Raw genomic sequence first — 21,328 nt, 5'->3', positions numbered from 1 at the left:
GGCCACGACCGTGGGAGGCTGCTGGAGCGCTGCTGGTGTTCAGAGGCCAGAACTATCTGTTATAAACTTAACAGAGCTGCAGCAGACTCAGCATCATCCCTGTGACTGGTCATCAAACTCTCACCTGCACCATAAGGAGCTGGTGACAGAGCTGACGTAGAAGTTAAATAGTCTTTTTATTCCATTTACACTTATTCATATTTTCCAGGTTCACTTCCTGCCCCGCTCAGAGCAAAGCGAGCGTCACTAACAGCAGGAGATCAGAAAGCATTAAAGGGGAGGTGGGTGGAGGTGGACGTGGTTGCAGAGCAGCAGCACCTGTATACAGGCTGAAGAAGGTTAAATAATCTGAGATTAGCAAACCTGAAACACACAATAAAGAAAGCTGAGCTGCTGTAAGACGGCACCGAGAGGCTCCGGTGATTTATGTTTCATATTTTTATAAAGCACAACCACCACTAACTGAGCTGTCCCTCTGAGTCCATCAGAGGGACAGCTCAGAGTCAGACAGGCTGAGATGGAGGAGGGAGGATGGTGAAGATGGAGCTGCCAGGCAGGAGGAAACATCTGAGATCATCTACTGGAAATGCTGTCAAACCTAAACGACGACTGTTCTCAGCGAGTGACAAAGTAAATCTGTGATGTTTGTGCTGTTGCTCCTTTAACTGAACCATCATATATCTCCTGAACTGAGTTTGCAAACTAACCTGAAGTGTTACTGAGATCTTCATCATTCCTTTAAATAATCGCTGATGCGCAATCTGAATGTGAGGAAGATCTGAGCTATTTAAACCAGGTGACACATTACATCAGGTAAATCCTCCAATCAGGACACAGAAAGCGTTCTGATATCAGACTGAATGATCGGCTCACTGCAGTCTGACTCAGAGGGGAGGCTTAAATGGGTCCTAGCAGTGTAAACTCACTACACTTCTATCAGAAACTGATGCTGAAAGCTGAAAATTGGTGCCAGGTGTGGAAAGTGCAGCTCGTCACGCTCAGAGGAAATCCGACAAAACAAAAACTAAACTTTGTCCCAACTAAACCTGCAGGAGAAGCCCAGCAGAGCTCCGCGTCGCTCTAATTGCCAATTAGACCTGCAGGCTGTGCAGCCTCTGGCACTCCATCTCAGCTGAGCCTCCTTAATAACTGCAGCAATTACCCGAGGCCTGCTCATTAGGCCCAGCTTCTTAACTCACAGGTACGTCCTCAAAAAGTTCATGTCTCAGCACATTTTAACCTTCAGGTTCAGGTTTTGTTTTGCAGGAGAGAAGAAAAAGAGAAAGTACCCACGCTGTTTAAACCAGGAGGGACGTGGAATAATCGGCTTCACCTCCTGCAGCCGCCCTTCAAACGCTCCCTGAATGCATCACTGAGATCATCTCCGTCTACACCTTGGACAGGTCGCCTGCTGATTACTGGAGATACAGATGTTGTGTTGCAGCACCTCCTATTGGTCAGATACGACAGTCACAGGGAGTCTGCGTCCATATTCAGAACGATTCTCCCAGTTCACCTAAAAATATCATCAAAGAGCTCGAAACCTTTCCCTGTGTGAGAGTGTCAGAATTAAAATGCTGTTTAATAATAAATAAACCTGTGATATGTCTGAACGCGGTGATTCACCCAGTGCTGGGTCACCTGAGCAGCAGTTTGTTCCTCAGGTGTGATTGGATCTTCGTCTGGAGAGGAGGAGGATCCTGCAGATGGACCTGAAATCTGCTGTCTGTTATAACCAGGCTAAACTTTAACCTGAAATGGTTGAAAGCACCTGAAATATCTAAAAATACTAGAAGATTCTGACCTTACAAAGCAAAAATACAAACAGATGAACGTCTTTTCTTAGCTGGATCATCCGTTTGCTCAGACTCTGGGTGTCTCCATCACTGTGAGTCAGCTGCTCTCACAGCCTGTTCTTATCATGAGAACTTATCCCAACAACCCCCCTCCTCCTCCTTCTCCTCCTCATGATTTAAAAGTAACAAAAACTAAACAAAACCAGCTCTTACATTCATTTACCTTCTGCAGGCAGTAACAGAGGAAACCGCTCAGCTTTTATAGATGAAGAAACCGCCGTCACTCTTATTTATTAGATCCCTCTGCTGGTGAAGGTCAGACTCATCACTGCTGCCAAACACCTGCACTGTTATTGGACCGGAGACGTCCTGTGACCACGTTTAAAGTTTCCACGTTAAACAAATAGAAAGAAAAAACTAAAGTGTTGGATTTCAGCTGCAGCAGCAGAAATATTCCACACGATCAAAGACCCACAAACAACACATCACGTTTACATTTACTCTCATTATAAACAAACACAGATGCAAAGGCACGTCTTTAAAAATGTTCATGAGAGAAATCAAAGTCCACGGAGGTGTGAGGAGCTCCTCCCCCTCACGGACAGGCACAGGTAGGTGGAGGAGGGCGGTCCCTACAGTCTCCTGGGTGATGTCATGATATGAATAACTGAGCAGAGCCAGGCTCAGTGCAAAACTGCTCACGGATGATCTGAGGACTCAGCACGCTGATGTTTCAGGTGACGCGCCGACTCTGCTGAAACCCGGTGCAGACAAAGAGCCGCAGATCCACAGACACGAAGCCTCTTTGTGCCCGAGCGCACACGGGCGCGGCGGCTCTGCGAGCACAAACAGAAGTGCTGGGAAATCAAGTCTCGCACACAGAGCGCCGGCCCCGGAGATTAAGCGGCTCATCGGTGTTTGTCTGCACGGCGAGGCCCGCTCAGGTCCTGAAACAGCGACGCGCACAGTTTTGGAAACAACAGCTGAGCGAACCATCGCTGATGCATTACAAGTCTCACACTTTAAAACAGGCACCGGCGCCGTTCTGCACTTCTTAAATCGACAAATGTTCATATTTTTATGTAGAAATGTGTAAAATGTCATTTTTTGGAGAAAAGATAAACTCTGAACGCCCTTCACTTCCCCCTGGGCCTGTTCAGGTTCAGCTCTGCTCCTGGATCCAGGACCTTCAGCAGAGAAGCCAACAGTGACGGGATTTGGGAGTCTTCGTTCTCGTTTAGCCACCACTAGTGAGCCCACTGAAACTATTAGAATTTAAAAATACGCTCATGTAAAGTGTTAAAAATAAGTCGTGTAAAATGGTGATTTGGTGCTTTATAAATATTTCAAATAGGACAAAATGCTGATTTTACAGCAGCAACATTATTGTATCTCTAAAGTTTAAACATTTAATAAACTTTGTGTCTGCACAGAGTGGATCAAACAAATTGAATCATCATAAATACTTCATTTTATATTGATTACTTTATTATTATAGCACCAGGAATACATGACAAGGGGAGTATTCTGATGCAAACTCGTGGCTGTAGTATAAACAGTATTCTGGAGATGGTACAAAACGATTACTCATAACATTGTGCTGTAAGGACACGAGGAGGAAACAGGAGCTGTGTGAGGCTGGATTAAAAAGAGCACAGGCCTCAGTGACACAGGTTGTGGCGTTGCAGAGGTGTTCAAGGATAACAACAACACAGCTACAATGTTCTAACATTTTTCTCTTATAACTTTATTATGGATTAGGTGCAAGAATTTTTAAGTGTGGATGATTAAATAATACTTTAACGCAACAGTAAACTGTGCCTTGTTCTCAGACGGGCAGCAAGTGGAGAGTGACAGATGAGATGAGGAGACGAAGGAGGAAGAGAGGCACAGAGTGAGGCACAGAGTGAGGCACAGGGTGAGGCACAGAGTGAGGCACAGAGTGAGGCACAGAGTGAGGCACAGAGTGAGGCACAGGGTGAGGCACAGAGTGAGTCACAGAGTGAGGCACAGAGTGAGTCACAGAGTGAGGCACAGGGTGAGGCACAGAGTGAGGCACAGGGTGAGGCACAGAGTGAGTCACAGGGTGAGGCACAGAGTGAGGCACAGAGTGAGGCACAGGGTGAGGCACAGAGTGAGTCACAGAGTGAGTCACAGAGTGAGGCACAGGGTGAGTCACAGGGTGAGTCACAGAGTGAGGCACAGAGTGAGGCACAGGCAGAGCCCAGTTTATTTTCTACAGTTTTTTGGTTTTTAAAATTGGTGAAACCACAAGGCAACAAATCTTTGCATTTTATTATTGTTCAATCAGCTCCTATTTTAATGTCTGCAGTCTCAGATCAGCACAGCCCCGCCCTGCAGCACCATCAGCAGCAGCAGCAACATTGTACCCATCAGGTGAAACACAGGCTCCGCCCACACTCGCCTGGATACGTCTGAAAACGCTCCGCGTCCACACTGGTGTTTTCAGTCGTTTTCACAGAGTTGTGCGTCCACGTCGCACTGCACTCTGTCCTCCTGCGACATAAAACTTTCATGAACTAAGATGAGCTTTAAACAACGGGGCTACGTGCGGTGATGCTAGCGTTAGCCACGTTACCTTCACAGGTGGTCAGGCAGGTGCACACTGGGAGGTCCAGCTCTACGTTTCACTGCACCTTCATTCTTCACATGTCCGCGTGGAGCCCAGTGTAAATCCCGGGGCTGAACGGCCTTTGTACAAACACAATGAGTGGAATCGCCCTTTTAAGTGCCAGAAACCATTTAACTCGTTTCTCTTTTCGTGTTTTAACAAACATCTGTTTTTAATATGTAATTCAAAAACGGTGTTTGAGACGAGGTTTTCAATGTTTAATTCTTCTTTTGTGAAATTCATTTTCAATTTGAAGTATTAATTAATGGATTAATAATTCATTTTAAAAATATATTTAAAAATAATGTTTTTATTTAAAATAAAATTATTAAATAAGAAATTACTTTAGTAATGTTGGAATAAATAATGTAAAAATGAATTCATGAATGAATTTACAAATGCAGAATTTATTGTACAATTCATTATTTAAGCACAGATTTCTTTATTTCGATACGTGTGGCTCTTGTGGTCCTCCATACTCTTACTCGTTGATCTCATCCTCCTCGTCCTCAAAGTTCTCCTCGCCGTCGTTGGCGGTGGCTTCCTGGTACTGCTGGTACTCGGACACCAGGTCGTTCATGTTGCTTTCCGCCTCCGTGAACTCCATCTCGTCCATGCCCTCGCCGGTGAACCAGTGCAGAAACGCCTTTCGGCGGAACATGGCCGAGAACTGCTCAGAGATCCGCTTGAACAGCTCCTGGATGGCGGTGCTGTTGCCGATGAAGGTGGCGGCCATCTTGAGCCCTCGGGGAGCGATGTCGCAGACGGCCACCTTCACGTTGTTGGGGATCCACTCCACAAAGTAGCTGCTGTTCTTGTTCTGGATATTCAGCATCTGCTCGTCCACCTCCTTCATGGACATGGGCCCCCGGAAGACGGTGGCCACGGTCAGATAGCGTCCGTGGCGAGGGTCGCAAGCCGCCATCATGTTCCTGGCGTCAAACATCTGCTGGGTGAGCTCGGGAACAGTGAGCGCTCGATACTGCTGGCTGCCCCGCGCTGTCAGAGGAGCAAACCCCGGCATGAAGAAGTGCAGCCTGGGGAAAGGAACCATGTTCACGGCCAGCTTGCGGAGATCTGCGTTGAGCTGTCCGGGGAAACGGAGCGAGGTCGTCACGCCGCTCATGGTGGCTGACACCAGGTGGTTGAGGTCGCCGTAGGTGGGGGTGGTGAGTTTAAGAGTGCGGAAGCAGATGTCGTAAAGGGCCTCGTTGTCGATGCAGTAGGTCTCATCTGTGTTTTCTACCAGCTGGTGCACCGACAGGGTGGCGTTGTAAGGCTCCACCACTGTGTCCGACACCTGACGGACCAAAGACAGACGGGACGTGAGAAGAGGCGAGTCGGTATTTATGTTTATTAAGCATCCGAACAAACACGTTGGGAAATGTGGGACAGACGGACAAAATTTCCTCCTCCTACCTTCGGTGAGGGCATGACGCTGAAGGTGTTCATGATCCGGTCGGGGTACTCCTCCCGGATCTTGCTGATCAGCAGGGTGCCCATCCCCGAGCCAGTGCCCCCTCCCAGAGAGTGAGTCAGCTGGAAGCCCTGCAAGAGAAGTTTCGTCTTACAGTAAACGGTGAGGAGACAGACAACCGGTGCAAGGATGGAGCTCAGTGTCATGAACAAACATGCTGTTCACAGTTTATCCTAAAGGCACCATCACTAGAAAACTGACATTCTTGAACAACCCCAGAAGTCAGTCCACGTTACCAAAATTTCACTAATGAGACAACGGATGGTGTCCTGGGGGGCGTCCTCGCAGATCAGAGCATCGCTGAACTCCTGCACAGTCTGAGGTGTGACCTGGCAGCGTTGCAACGACCGAAACATAACGTCCCAACGGTCTATACGTTATATTTATGATGAAGAACTGAGACTGGATAAAATATTTCCAACATCATACAACATGAGTCCAAATAGATTTGTTAGCATGTAGCGCTAACGTGAACTAAATTCAGCTGAAATTTGAGTCCAAATCATAAACGTGAATCTGCCGGTGAGGAAAAACACAGTCTCGAGAAAACTTTAATGATCCTGCATCTTGTTGTTCAATGAATCGTAAAAACTAAAGCAGGAACGCTGAAGAAGAAAAGGTTTAGCTCCACCCACTGAGGTTAAACTCAGCCAATAAGGCTGCGTCGGTCACATAAAGATGACTCACCTGGAGACAGTCGCAGTGCTCGCACTCCTTCCTCACTATGTCCAGGACAGAGTCCACAAGCTCCGCCCCTTCCGTGTAGTGACCTTTGGCCCAGTTGTTCCCTGCACCTGTCTGACCTGCAGACAGCCAATCAGAAAGGGGAAAATGCATCTGTGAAATGTAAACTGATCACTGCGACAGATGGACACACACACAGTTGCTGGTGGTGACCCATTTCTCAGCTAGTGGACAGTAGGAGTGTGTGTGTGTGTGTGTGTGTGTGTGTGTGTCTGAAACCTCTGCTTCATCTTCTGCTCAGACATAGTTTATATAAGAGACGCTGCAGACGTGTCAGTCTGTTTACTCGGACGATTTAATGCTGGAAAGTTTCGCTGCAGCTCGCCGAGCAGGAATTCTGTGCTCGGCCTCGTCAGGTGGGTCAAACACTGCTGCTAAATAAAGACCCGCAGCTCTGCAGGATCAGGATAAAGGATGAGACTAAACTACTTCATAAGTTTAGAGCTGATTGGCGTGTTCTGATCGTGTCTGCTGAGGTTACCAAAGATGAAGTTATCTGGTCTGAAGAGTTGTCCGAAGGCTCCCGAGCGCACGCTGTCCATGGTTCCCGGTTCCAGGTCGACCAGCACGGCCCGGGGGACGTATTTATGCGCTGCACACAGAGGGGAGTGGTTACCTTTGTGCACCAAAGTTGAGCAGGAGTCTAAGTGATCTCATCACCCTGAACGGAAGGTGACTCACTCTCCTCTGCACTTACAGGAGGCCTCGTTGTAGTAGACGTTGACTCTGTCCAGCTGCAGACTTGAGTCACCCACATAGTTCCCTGCGGGGTCGATGCCGTGCTCGTCACTGATCACTTCCCAGAACTGAGCGAGTCACAGAGAGAGAGAGAAGCATTGGTGATTCAGCAACTTCCTGCCTCTGTGGTGCGTTCACTGACTCACCGATGTCCAAGGTTAAATGTTTGCTCTAAAACCTTCACAGCTTCCTCCTGAAGGCCAAAAAGTTTAGTTTATAAGAACATAAAAGCTGTAAGAAACAGACTCTCCCACATTTTACTGAAGCCTGAATGCAGCACGCGTCACCCCCTGATTTTAACCATTTCTGTAAATTAAACGGACTTGATCTGACACCTCATACTGCAGCGTGTGAAAACCACCGCAGCTAACTCAGAGCTCTGTTCAATGGGAAGAGGGCGGCTAAAGATGTGTCAAGGACTTCAATTTAATTTATACAGCATCAAATCACAACAACAGTCGCCTCAAGGCGCTTTATATTGTAAGGTAGACCCTCCAATAATACATACAGAGAAAAACCCAACAATCATATGACCCCCTATGAGCAGCACTTTGGCGACAGTGGGAAGGAAAAACTCCCTTTTAACAGGAAGAAACCTCCGACAGAACCAGGCTCAGGGAGGGGCGGGGCCATCTGCTGTGATTGGTTAGGGTGAGAGAAGGAAGACAGGATAAAGACATGCTGTGGAAGAGAGACAGAGGTTAATAACAGATATGATTCAATGCAGAGAGGTCTGTTAACACATAGTGAGTGAAGAAGAAACACCCAGTGCATCATGGGAATCCCCAGCAGCCTACATCTATTGCAGCATAACTAAGGGAGGATTCAGGGTCAGCTGGTCCAGCACTAAAAAGGAAAGTTTGAGGCCTAATCTTGAAATTACAAATAAAATTAAAATAAATCTTTACTTATAAATGAGCACAGGCTGTGATACCTCTCACCTAATGAGCTTTGTTTAATCAGTCTGAGGTTCTTCGTAGGTTTTTTTTTAGCTTTCTATGCACTAAAAACCCAAAACAAAACAAAAGAAAGAAGAAAAACACTAAAAAAAACCCACTAACTCAATCTGAGGGACGAGTTAGTCCCTCAGATTGAGTTAGTGGGTCTGATGGAGATTCTGATGGAGGCTAAAAGCTCGGATGGCAACAGGGAAGGAAAGTGTGAGAAAATGAAAGAACAAGCCAGTAAATTCTAAGGAAACTGGGAGATTTTAGAGAGTTGAGTGGCTGCACTGAGGTGAGAGCCTCACGCCTTTAATCTGTTGTTTTCAGTGATTATTTTTGAAAGATTTTCTGAGGTTGCTGTCAGAGCTGCAATCGTTGAATTGAAACTAGTTCAGAGTGCTGTAATCCTGCTGTACTCCACTGGGTACCAATCCAACTGGGACAGTTTATCTTGTTCAAAGTGTCAGACACGTTCTAGCGTCTCCGACTCGATGAACGAAGCTGCCGTTCTTTGAGTTACAACCTAACCTGGACACCTTGTCAGTAAGCTTACACAGAGGTGGAGGCTTTGCTCCGTTATTGCACCAACACCACCCTGTTACACATCAGTGTCTGTGCTAACAGGAAGGAGGCACCGGCTTGTTGCAATAAACGAACAAAATCAACCAAGAAGAACCACAAAAACTCCACAATTTACCCTTCACAGTTTTAACGAACTCAAAAAGATTAACAATCTGTGCGTGTTCATCTCTGACTTCCAGCCGAGAGAAGAGTGTGTGTCTGTGTGTAAGTGTGTGTCTGTGTGTGTCTGTGGGTAAGTGTGTGTAAGTGTGTGTCTGTGTGTGTCTGTGGGTAAGTGTGTGTAAGTGTGTGTCTGTGTGTGTCTGTGTGTGTAAGTGTGTGTCTGTGTGTGTAAGTGTGTGTCTGTGTGTGTCTGTGTGTGTAAGTGTGTGTCTGTGTGTGTAAGTGTGTGTCTGTGTGTGTAAGTGTGTGTCTGTGTGTAAGTGTGTGTGTAAGTGTGTGTAAGTGTGTGTCTGTGTGTGGATTCCTTGAATAGTCTCTGGGTGGCTCACAGAGTTCACTTCTCTCTCCCTCACCACATGTACTCTAGATGAACTTTTATTATTCCCTCTGTATTCTACTCTGTACTCTACTCTGTACTCTACTCTGTACTCTACTCTGTACTCTACTCTGCACTCTACTGCAGCGGGTTCCAGAGGCGCATCCCACTCGCTGCTACGTTTGAAACATTTTACTTAAATAAAAAGTAACGAGTGTGATTCACGTCTCCTCTGCTGTTCCCGCACTAACCCCACGGTAGTGATAATGTACGTGAAGCCCTCGCGGTGTCTCTGATTGGTTTGTTCACAGTCGTTTCATGACGCCCCGCAGGTGCGAAGCTGTGAATCAGCGTGGCGCGGTCCCTACCTTGGTCCCGATCTGGTTCCCGCACTGTCCCGCTTGGATGTGAACGATCTCCCTCATGGTTCCTCCGCGTGTGTCCGCTGAAGCTCTGCTGTGAGTCTGCGGAGCGGGAGCGCGCGTCCTGCTTCATCTTCTCCTCCTGTCAGGCGCGTTCACGTCACCACGCCCTGGGGGGGAGGAGTGGGGGTCACGGTCCAGTTTGTCCCAGTCAGCATGAACCTGTGTCCAGCAATGAGCTCACACTCACAGCAGAGCCCACTGCGTTTAAAACACCACCTGTCAGGTAAAACACGCGGACGCTCTCGGGCAGGCTGTGATCACTGTGGACAGTCTGCGTGAAACAGCTGGAGTGACGGAGGCTCCTCGTGGTTGTTCAGAAGAACAGCTGATAAAGGGGAAAGAATTTAAACTTACTACGAAATAAATGGCAGGAATTTATTTTGAAAATCTGACACTTTAACGCATCCTTGCGCATCTCTGTAAACTGCGGCTTTTATTTTGTAACTCCTACAATCTGATCACGCCGGTGAAGTACGTGGAGGATTTCATCCGGATATCCTGACATTTAAAATCATTTTTTAAATTCTTTTTATTGTGAAACTCTGACACGGCTGCGCAGATGAATTATCGTATAATTATTTTGAAAATCTGATACATGTTCAACTTTAACATATATCAGGTTTTCAAAATAATTGCTTTGACAGTTAAAGCAAACACTCATGAGTAAACAGGTGTCCGCGGAGCTGGAAGCTGATTGAGCATGCGCAGACCGTCTCTCAGAGTGGGATGATGATGATGAAGCACGGTCAGCTGTTGCTGAGGCCAGCAGCAGTGTCAGTTTACAGCAAAGGCTGTAAAACAGGAGCTTTGCTCCGTGACCGATCCTCCTTCAGACACAGTGGCGGGGAGGAAGAGGAGGCGTGACCTACGTCACTCAGGAACCTGCAGCCGCATATGAAACAAAGAAAAGTGTCTGCACCACAGCCTCCACACATCCAACTCTGAAGGTCTCCTCCAGCCAACATGAAGCGCTGAGAGGTTTGGGTGTGCTGCCCCCTGCTGGAAGACTCGGAGAAACACAGGGAGCAGAATTAGCAACAGGAGACATTTTCTACATCCTGTCTGAAAAAACCAAAGTAAAGCTGTAAAAATGAACATAAAGCCAAGACAAAAACGGGAGTTCCTCTGATGTCCAGCAGAGGCAGCAGTGAGCCAGTCCTCAGACTGCCACGTTAAAACTTTACAGCAGAATTAAACATGTTTACAGCCTGATACACAAACTGTCCCCTTTTCAATTCAATTCAATTCAATCTTTATTGGCAGACTACATGTCCATAAAAACAAGACAAGAAACACACACACACACACAACTCCCCCCCCCCCCCCCCCAAACACAACACAAGGTATACCATTAAATATATATATATATATATATATATATATATATATATATATATATATATATATATATATATATATATATAAAGCATTTGTAAAAATATAAAACCATAATATACATAAAACACAATTACTTAAAATAAATCAATAAATACACAAACACTTTAACCAGTGCTTTCTGAAACTGGATGAGTAACGGGAACCACTCACTGTCGGATCTGTAAGTGCTAAAATTATACTGTTACTCGAACCATCCAGTCGTTCTCTAAAACTGAACATTAACTTTCTTAAAAGTGCTTTAAAAGTCCAGACACCCACAGCTACAAACATCTGGCTGGCACTACCACTTCTAGGTATCCTGCAAAGGATTCTCATCGCATCATTATATGCAACATGCAGCTTCTGCATGCTACATTGTTTGTAGGATGACCACGAGGGGGCAGTATATAGCGGTGTGCAATACGCTTTAAACAAAGCCACTTTAACTGGAAGTGAACAAAAGCTGAATTTGCGAGCAATAGTATTTGCCTGCACATAGAGCTTACATCGCTGTCTGTATATGTCATCATCATCATTCATTTGCTCAGTAATAAAGTGACCGAGGTATTTCACCTTTTTAAGAACTTCAAGAGTTTTTTGTGCCAGTTTAAACAAAGGGAAATTTAGCTGTTTATCCTGCTTGGTTCTACATATCAAAACAGCACTTTTAGCAGCATTGTACTCAATGTCATATTGCACACCATATTCAGTACAGACATTGAGAAGATCCTGTAACCCAGCACTGCTTGGACTAAAAACAACCAGGTCATCTGCATACATGAGATGATTTATCAGTGCTTTACCTAATATACACCCAGTGTTACAGGCTCTCAGCTGTATGGACAAATCATCGACATATAAATTAAATAAAATTGAAGACAAAATCCCACCCTGTCTGACACCATTGCTGACACCAAAGGGGGCAGAAATACTGCTTCCCCATTTAACCTGCATGTTCTGATGAGCGTACCAGTAAGAGAGAATCCTCACGATGTATTGAGGAACTCCCCGTGTCTTCAATTTATCAAAAAGTTTTCTGTGGTTCACTCGATCAAAAGCCTTAGAGGCATCAATGAAACACATGAGGACAGATGAATTTTTAGCCCTGTACAAACTGACTATTTCCTTGAGTGCATATATGCACATGTCAGTGCCGTGCTTTGAAGCCAAACTGATTATCCAGAGAAGAGATGAACACACTAACTCTATCAAACAAGATTCTAACGCCTTAGATAAAATACTGGCTAGTGCAATCGGCCTGTAATTATCCAAGCAGCTCACTTTTGCAGCTTTGTCCTTCATAACTGGTACCAGTAAAATACACAGCATTGAGTCTGGTAATATGCCATGAATCATAAACCCAGTGAAACAGAGTGCTAGAAGAGGAGCTAGCCTTAAACTAGCATGTTTTAAATGTTCTGCAGTGATGTGATCCAAACCAGAGGATTTATTATCAGACAACCTATGAATGGCTTCATATACTTCATGTGTCCTTACACTTATTGTGTCATTACTCATGTCAAGATTGTCCTCATATGGATCACTTTTTATACAGTTAAACAACGCACTGTAATGCTGTCTCCATAACGCTGCAATGTTATCTGCCCCAGAAACACCTTCAACAGTTGATGGTAGAGATGGTTTACAGTTATTAAGAGCTTTCACCTCTTTCCAAAAATCTGCCATATTATTACACAACATTTTCCTGGCCAAAGAATCTGCTCTCAGCATTTGCTCATTTTTAGTTATAAAGCGAACAGCGTACTTATATCTGGCATTCGCACATTTTTTCTGTTCAAATTCTGGGCCTTGTTTAGGTCTTCCAGCCATGGCCCAACATTTATAAGCTATGCGAGCTTCATCATGGTACATGGATACATGTTCTTTCCAGCCAGGTCTGATGTTAGGTTTCTTATGCTTATATTGTTTATCAAGCAGTGTACCACTTTCATGCAGAGCAGTCACTATATCATCATACATGGAGCAGAGTAAATGTTTATGCACAGCATTCTTACAGTTGACATCTTTGCACAAAATAGCTTCTTTGGGCAAAGAAATGTTGTTCAGATGTATATCGGTATTACTATGATAAGCTAAGAAATCATCTTCATTACAAGCTGACCAGTCTAATTTTACACTGGTAGCAATATTAGCAATATTGTTTCCAGTTGTTGCTGGCATTTGTTCCACATTCACAGTAAAACCAAAAGGTATATGATCTGACACAGTTACCTCATACCTAATAGTCATGTTTGCTAAAGCTGCATGTCCATCAGCTGTACAGATACAGTGGTCCAGCCATGATGTACTATGCCAGGCTTCACTTATGTATGTATAGCTGTCTGCAGGCAGTAACACTTTGGTAGACAAGATAAGATTATTAACTTGACAAAAACGAGTTAAGTGGTCAGCAAACTGAGAACTGCTGTCTGTGAGATCAGCATTAAAATCACCCAAAACATATATGCTGTAAGTATCGTTGTCTTGAATAAATGCATTAATAAAAGCCAACCTACTGAGGTATTCTTGCTCATTTTGACAAGATTCATAGGGAGTATAAATATTAAGAATGATAAAACTACTATTGTATACCAATACACCAGTCTACATCCAGTCTAATGGGCTTTATCACAGGGTCTATTTTTTTGTCCCAAAGCACAGCAACCCCTCCAGGTATTCTGCCTCTGACTATAGCTGTGCTGAGATCAGTTGTTGATTCCCCCACTCCCAAAAAACTTGCATTTAGACAGTTAAGTTTTCCCAGGTCCTGTTTGGACAACCATGTCTCCTGCAAGCATAAAATGTCACATTCTGCAAGCAGACTGTCCACAACAATCCGTCGAGCTTTGTCCCCTGCACTCTGTCCCAAACGTAGACCATGACAGTTGTAAGATAATACCCGAATAGACATCTTCATGTTGATACGTTGGTACCAAAAGGCGCAGTTATCTCCCCTGCTGGATCCACTGAGCTTGGCACCACCGTACCGGGCTTACGAGGTTCATAAAAACGCCGGACCAGAGCCCCTTCAGGCCAGAGTTCAGGATTGTACATTTCACCCACATCATTACATTCAGCAGTAACCTTGAAAGAGCTGAACCTGCTACGTTTACTAGCAATTTTTTGACAGGTCACATCTCTTTTAAGTTTCTCTCTCAAATACAGAGCAAGAGTTTCTGCATCTACATCCAGGGCAAATATAGTGGCAAACACGCTCACCAATTTAGTTTTCACAGTTCTGATTGTACTCACAGCTCCAGTGCCGATAATCGATACAGGTCCAGGCCTCTTATTGTGTCCAGTGGTAGCAGCATGCATTCCTGAACCTGAATTAACCTTCTCCAGCTTGAGACGAGGCTTGCCATTTTTCACAACTTTACTCCATTGTGGAGAGCATGTAGAAAGCACTGTCTCAACGGGATCCTCCGTTGTTGCTGTAGTTTCCATATTACGGCCTCGGGCTGTCGTCGGAGCCCGATCTTGACCACATAGCAACATCTCCGGACAAAACGCTGACACTGTGCTTGTTGTCCCAGTCCTTGAAGCAGCCAAAGCTCTGGCTTCCTGCCTTTCACGCGGGCCGCCTTTACTTCGACTCCCCCACCGCTCCTCTGCGTGTTTCCCCAGGGGAAAGTGGGAAGCGGTCCCCGACCCCTGAGCATTCAGCATAACAGGCTCAGCCGGTACCTCAGGCTGACACTCAAGAACAGTCACACGTTGGTCGACCTCCACAGCATTGGTCATAACTTGCTCGCAGACATCCGCCTGTAGTTTAACTACATGTTTTAAAGCACCCACCTCAGCACACAGCTGGTCCATTCGCCGTAGTAGACAACACACATCCATGCTGGAGTATGTAACAGGCGGCAGATCATCCAGGTGATGAGAGACAAATCTTGGGATATTCTCCCCACACTCATTCAGCACTTTAAGACAGAGTTTAATATTGTTGGCGTCTTTATGCTGTCCTTTATATCCAACGCACCGCTGTGAGGTAGTGGGGCAGAGCTCAAACAAAACTTTCTTGGAGGCTTCAATCCCCTCGGATTCAAATGTGTTCGTGGCCAACAACACAATTTCATCCTGACTTAAAGTTTTGATTTTTACAGCAAGGAAATTAAGTAGTTCATCCTCTACAATTACCCTTCCATCAGTTGTTTTATATATCTCTGGTTTTAATCGTGACCGTTTGAAAGTCGGAGCTACGTCTGCACCACCACCTGCTACATCCGCCATATTAATATTAAGCTGTTTGAGTTTTAGCCTAAGGTAAGAGAGGATACCCAGTTTGCGTGATTATCTTCTCATTAATTTGAACCTTTATAACACCTGTGCAGCACGAATGCTTTAATAACTCACCTGTTTCAATTGGAGTTTGCATTATTAGGGGCGTGGCAGCTTGATAACCAGGTTCACCAGTGTTGCCATCACCTCGGAGTCTTTGTGGAGGGTAAAGTTCTCCTTCTGAAATGCGTCTGGTGAGATTCGAGGCTCTGTGGACTTTGGAACAAACCTGATCAGGGACAAGCAGATTTCTCCTGGACCCACTGATACACTTAAAACAAGCCAAACTGTGACAGAATGATGGAGGGTGGTTTCAGAAACCGTCCCATCCATCACAGCTTCAGAGGGTTTCAGGACATCCAGACCTGCAGCTGCAGCAGACAAAATGTTTATACTTCAGTTTTTATTTTATTGTCACTTTTTAAAAAAGGAACTTACATATTCAAACGTTTTTATTTTCAAACACTTTTAATCAAAAACTGTCGAAACGTCTCACAAACACAGACTCTTTATCTCAGCGGTCCAAAGCTCCTCCGTCCTGCGTCGCCTCCAACACCATCACAGGTCAGAGAGGAGAGCTCCACTCTGAGCCTCCGTCAGACAGAGCACAGGCGCGCTCAGCTTTGTGTCCATGTGATGAAACACCTGAAACCGTTTAGTCCAGCTTTACTTCCTCAGACTGGCGCCGAGCAGAGCGTCTACGCCACGGCGGGGATAAAGTACTGCAGCGACATGTCTTCATGCAGCAGAATCAGGTGGAGGACGCTCTGATGGACGATGTCTGAGGAGGACGAGAGAGAAATGTGTTAAACTGTGACGTGGATTAGACCCCGGTGGGTTTTGTCCTGAGTGCGAACATGTGAGGGGAGACTCACTGCACATGGCCTTGCTGGGGTTGACCTGCTGCCCCACGAGGAACTGCTGCAGCCTCCTGATGTCCACCCTGGCCTCCACCATGCTCTCCGGGTCCCTGCTCTGAGACGGGCCGCCATCCTGGGAGGCGTCATCGCCTGGAGGGACGGAGGAGCAATGTATGAAAAGTATGGCCCACAGCTGATACACTGACAATCAGTAATTATTAAATATAAACGAGGCTCTCAGCAGCAGGTGGAGGGTGAGACTTTAGGCCCCGCCCCCCAGAATTAACTGGTTATCAGGGATGTGACGTGATGACTGAGCTCATCCGTCAGCAGGTCTGAGCTGCTCGTGGAGCTAAAGCGTGTTTTTACCCCACGGAGGGTTTCCCAGGTCTCTGAAGTGAGTCGTCACGGAAACAAGATCGGTCTCAATCTTCAGGTTCATCTCGCCGTTCAGGTTGGCTTCGATTACCTGACACACACACACACACACACGCACACACACAGACACACACACACACACACACACACACACACACACACACACACACACACACACACACACACACACACACACACACACACACACACACAGGAAGATTCAGACGTTAAGGTCTCTTTAAAGTTGATTTTTCATGTCTTTGAAGGTCATCCAGTTTTGGAAGAAAGAAAGTGACTCTGTTGATCTGATTGATTTGGTTTCATTCTATAATGATGGACTTAGTTTTCTATGAAGGTTTGAACTTTGTTTAAACAAGAGAGAAAATGTTGATGCCTGCTGGAGAAAAGTGTATAAAGTGTGCAGTGAAACATCTATAATAATTCACTGCTACTTCACGGATTTCACCTGTCACGGGTTATTTTTAGATCGTAACTCCCACGATAAACGAGGGGCTGCTGTATTTCACTAATTCAGCGCACAAACACTAGGTGGCAGTGTTTTCCTCTTGGAGTTGACTCAGTGTCAGAGTCACTGCTGGAGGTGTTTATGAAAGCTGAAATGAGGCTTCTTGAAAAGTTCCCATTGGTCACAGCGAGGATTTAACACAGAGCTGTAACGCCTGCTGACGTCTTAACACCTTCACTTCCTGTCCGACTGCAGGTAAAGAGATGAAAACGCTCCAAATATTTCAGCATATTTCATCTAAACATCTAAAGCGACATAAGGCTTCAGGTTCTGTGTGATCACCTGTCGCAGGTAACACGAGGTTTAAATATGTAATTATTTTCATCTGACATCTTGGCTTCTCGGGAAAAGATGACATAAACATCGTGTTCACATTCAGTTCAATATTTCTACATCGAGCCGGGCGGAGGGCTGACATACAGGAAGACGCCTTTTCACGTATTTCAAAATAAAGGAGTTTACCGTTATGCTAAAAACATGCCGGACAGTTTGTTACACAAACGCGGCGACAAACGTGACTGAAATGACCCAAATCCAGAGAAATAAAGCTGCAGCTCCTCTCTGCATGAGTCCGTGTTTGATCTGAACATGTTTAACCTCCTACCAGGAAGTTGGAGAGGTTCTTCATCCTGTCCACGATGTTCTTCATGGTCTTCAGGGGAGGGAGGTAGATGCTGACCTGCAGTGACACAACCGTGATGAAAAGGCAGCTCTCATAAAAAGGATGATTTGGTGTTCGGCAGCTTCACTTACATCAAAGTCCGGCATGCTCGGCTCTTTGAACTCGTGCCACAGTCTCCGGGGGATGACGTCAACGGGGACGTCGTGAGTGACGACTCGACTGACGCTGGACAGGGTGGGCTGGGCGGCACAGAGGAAGAGGGCTCAAGTTTCTCAGATTAAAGGTTCAAATGAGTTTTAAAAGCAGCTAAAGATGAGCCAGTATGAGCTGTCTTCAGCTCTGCTTTTGGCTTCTATATTTGACTCGTGTTTAGTTTCCTCTCAGGGTTTGGGCGACACCTCGGCTTTATTGTTTTCTGGCCTTGGTTCACACTGGAGTGCCACGTTTCTTCATGACTGAATGATTAATCTAACTTTGATAAACCTGTGGCTGGATTCTGGTTCGGAGAGCCGACTGTAGATGAATGTATCCCCAGACGCAGCGCATCTCCTGATGTTATGAATAATAGGCTAAAATTAAACGTATGATTCGAGCTGTGGCAGAGACAAAGACGTCTCAGGTGAACTTGTTGCTGACTGTGAGTTGTTCTCAGGTGCTCTCACCAGCTCGGCGGCGATGGTGAGGCAGGGGCAGTGCTTCTTGGTCAGTTTGACTTTGACCGCCTTGGCGTTCTGGACCGTCTTCAGGGCTCTGGACAGATTCTCCGGAGTCACCTCCAGACAGATCTCGTTGTCCTCGGAGGACACGCCCTCCATCTGGTACTCGTCGAAGAAGTTGGCCTGCGCGAGGAAGGACGGGATCAGGGTCATTTATTACGGTCCTGATCATCTCAGACTCGTTCCTGAGTTTATTTTCTTAGCAGCTGGAAGCCGAAGCGTCGGCTCTCACCTGTGACAGCTCACACCACATGCTGACGCCGCCGTTGGCCACTTTACCGGACAGAACGAAGAACAGGTTGTCCGGCGTCAGCCGCAGGACGCACATCTTTGTCAGCTTTGAGATGGTGGTGACGACTCCTGGTGAGAAAGATCAGAGGTGTGAATCGGGAGAAATATTTAATCAGTCACACGCAGACTCGGTTAGTTTTAATAATAGTTTACTTCAATCAGATCTCTGATCTGCACTTCTGAAAAACTTGATCGCGATAAACACACTAAAAACAATAAATCTACAGTTAATATTACAACTGTTGAAAACTAAGTAAAACTAAACATTTCAACAGTAAAACTGACTTTAAACAACAAAAATTAGCTGAAAACTTGAAGTGGAAAACTTTTTACAGAGCCGGTAAATAACAGATTACTCACGCAGCATAAACATATAGCTGATATTTTTGTGGTAATTAATCATGACTCATTAGGCCTGCACCAGACTCCATGTAGATTTTGTTAAATTTAGATAACAGTAACCAGTCTGCGGCTCTTTGAGCACATGCTGTAAGCCGAACTACAGACTTTTCCTATTATGTCAGAAACGCTAAAGAAAGCACAAAGTCCCGCATCGGGAACTTTTAATTAGATGTAATTTTATTTTTTACAGTTTGTGTGCAGCATTTGGAGGGAAGCTAACAGCTTAGCTTCGGCTCTCGGCACAAACAGATGTTTCACACTCACGGGTGAAGTGGTTCAAACAGGCGATGTCGATGATTTTCCCCCGAAACTTCATTTTTTCGTCCCGACAGCAGAATTTAATCTTCCGTTTTGACTTCAGGCGGGGAACTTTTTGATTTGTTTGGTCCGTCTGTGTCTACGGTCCGGCGGAAACAATAGCCACCTGGAAGCTGTTAATTGTTCCGCCCAACGAAAGAAGAAAACAACCAGCAGTGGCCCGGGGACCACAACAGGACCCCTTAAATGGTCTGTACAGAGGCAGAAAACTGTAGCAGAGTCACCGGTTCCTGGTGCGCTTTATATTTTTACTTACATACTGAAATCAGACATTTTACGCTGTTCATCATCTTTTTGTAACTGAGCTACAAAATAACTTCACAGGCATGTTTGGCAGCTTTCACTTAATTTCAGCTTTTTGGTGAAAACTTTCAGAATGTTTTTCACACAAAGATATGATGTCTCGTTTTTATATGTAACATTTATACACCCTCGTTGTAGACCAAATAAAACACAAAAAACCTTCAGAAATAGCAGCCTGTGCATGCTGCGGCTCCTTTTTACTTTGTGATGTAATATTAGGATCTTATCAAAAAATTATACTCAGACAATCCTGTAAAAAACAGGCTTTAGAAGTTTAGGTTCCAGAGAAAAAAGTCAACAACTTTTAAAAACCTTATTGTGGGCCAAAAAAACAAAACAAACATTATATATATATGGAGTGCTGCCAGACACTCCACGAGCGTCTGGCAGCACAAATGAACCAGCTGCTAGTTAACGAGAGACACCCGGAATGGCTAACCGAAGGTCGAACGGTCCTGATCCCCAAGGACCCCAAGAAGGGACCGGTCCCCTCCAACTACCGACCAATAACCTGCCTCAGTACTACATGGAAGCTCCTGTCAGGCATCATATCGGCTAAGATGAACAGGCACATGGGTCAATACATGAGCGGGACACAGAAAGGAATTGGCAAGAACACCAGAGGCGCAAAACACCAGCTACTGGTAGACAGAACAATCAGCCGAGACTGCAAGACCAGACTGACCAACCTGTGCACTGCCTGGATTGATTACAAGAAGGCCTATGACTCAATGCCCCACAGCTGGATACTGGAATGCCTAGAATTGTACAAGATCAATGGGACCCTAAGAGCCTTCATCAGGAACTCAATGGGGATGTGGCGGACAACACTAGAGGCCAACTCCAAGCCCATAGCACAAGTCACCATCAAGTGCGGGATCTACCAAGGAGATGCTCTGTCCCCACTGCTGTTCTGCATAGGCCTGAACCCCCTCAGTGAGATCATTAACAAGACTGGCTACGGATACCGACTACGGAACGGAGCAGTTGTCAGCCATAGGGATGGGTATCGAAAACCGGTTCTTGTTGAGAACCGGTTCCCACTGTTTCACTTCCTTGGAATTGTTTGCCATTTTTGCAAATGATTCCCTTATCGATTCCAGTCGCCCCGAATGACGTCACCACGTTGCGGAGCGTCATTTACCTGGCAGGAAACACGGCGCCTAAGCGGCTCAAACGCTCAAAAGTTTGGTTATACTTTACGAAATCGGATGACAACAGGGCAACTTGCAATACTTGCAAAGTAGATACTTCATTTAAGGGAGGAAACACTACGAATATGCAAAAGCATTCGCTCACAAAACGCGTGATAACCTTAAATGAATGTCGTGTTTTTAATTCCGCTCCGGACTCGTGAATCTCAACCCAGCAGCAGCGGTAACGTTTGCACGTCCTCTCCCGTTAATGCGGCAGGTAAATAAGATAAGATAGATAA

At 45.6% G+C, this 21,328-nt stretch overlaps 3 protein-coding genes across 4 annotated transcripts in view; all 3 read right to left on the bottom strand.

Annotated features, from left to right (window-relative positions):
• The window catches only part of dipk1c (divergent protein kinase domain 1C), a 49,301-nt gene extending 46,924 nt beyond the window's left edge, over positions 1-2,377 (bottom strand). Inside the window, exons 1-3 of one of the 2 annotated variants that reach the window (XM_026180518.1) lie at positions 2,020-2,377; positions 1,642-1,712; positions 1,294-1,550 (exon numbers count right to left, since the gene is read on the bottom strand). The gene's annotated coding sequence lies outside the window, so the exon portion shown is untranslated. Of the gene's footprint in view, positions 1-1,293; positions 1,551-1,597; positions 1,948-2,019 lie in introns of those variants that run through there. The other variant, XM_026180519.1, reaches the window with a different exon arrangement.
• Positions 2,378-4,819: 2,442 nt separating this feature from the next.
• Positions 4,820-10,257, bottom strand: tubb6 (tubulin, beta 6 class V). The gene is made up of 7 exons (XM_026180535.1): positions 10,004-10,257; positions 9,760-9,923; positions 7,347-7,455; positions 7,131-7,241; positions 6,593-6,708; positions 5,848-5,976; positions 4,820-5,728 (listed from the first exon to the last, which is right to left on the bottom strand). Exons 2-7 carry the CDS (start codon positions 9,814-9,816, stop codon positions 4,910-4,912), a joined length of 1,341 nt encoding a protein of 446 aa, XP_026036320.1. The 5' UTR covers positions 9,817-9,923; positions 10,004-10,257; the 3' UTR covers positions 4,820-4,909.
• Positions 10,258-10,336: 79 nt separating this feature from the next.
• hus1 (HUS1 checkpoint clamp component) lies at positions 10,337-19,756 on the bottom strand. The gene is made up of 10 exons (XM_026180556.1): positions 19,537-19,756; positions 18,812-18,939; positions 18,526-18,702; positions 17,995-18,102; positions 17,846-17,920; positions 16,707-16,806; positions 16,353-16,487; positions 15,984-16,258; positions 14,446-15,848; positions 10,337-10,815 (listed from the first exon to the last, which is right to left on the bottom strand). The coding sequence occupies exons 1-8, from the start codon at positions 19,586-19,588 to the stop codon at positions 16,176-16,178; spliced, it is 858 nt and encodes a 285-aa protein (XP_026036341.1). The 5' UTR covers positions 19,589-19,756; the 3' UTR covers positions 10,337-10,815; positions 14,446-15,848; positions 15,984-16,175.
• Positions 19,757-21,328: the final 1,572 nt, after the last annotated feature.

The sequence above is a fragment of the Astatotilapia calliptera genome, chromosome 9, assembly GCF_900246225.1.
Source record: "Astatotilapia calliptera chromosome 9, fAstCal1.2, whole genome shotgun sequence".
NCBI classification, from domain to species: Eukaryota; Metazoa; Chordata; class Actinopteri; order Cichliformes; family Cichlidae; genus Astatotilapia; species Astatotilapia calliptera.
The sequence above is the reverse complement of the archived record's forward strand: the minus strand, read 5'-3'. Positions and strand labels throughout refer to the sequence as shown.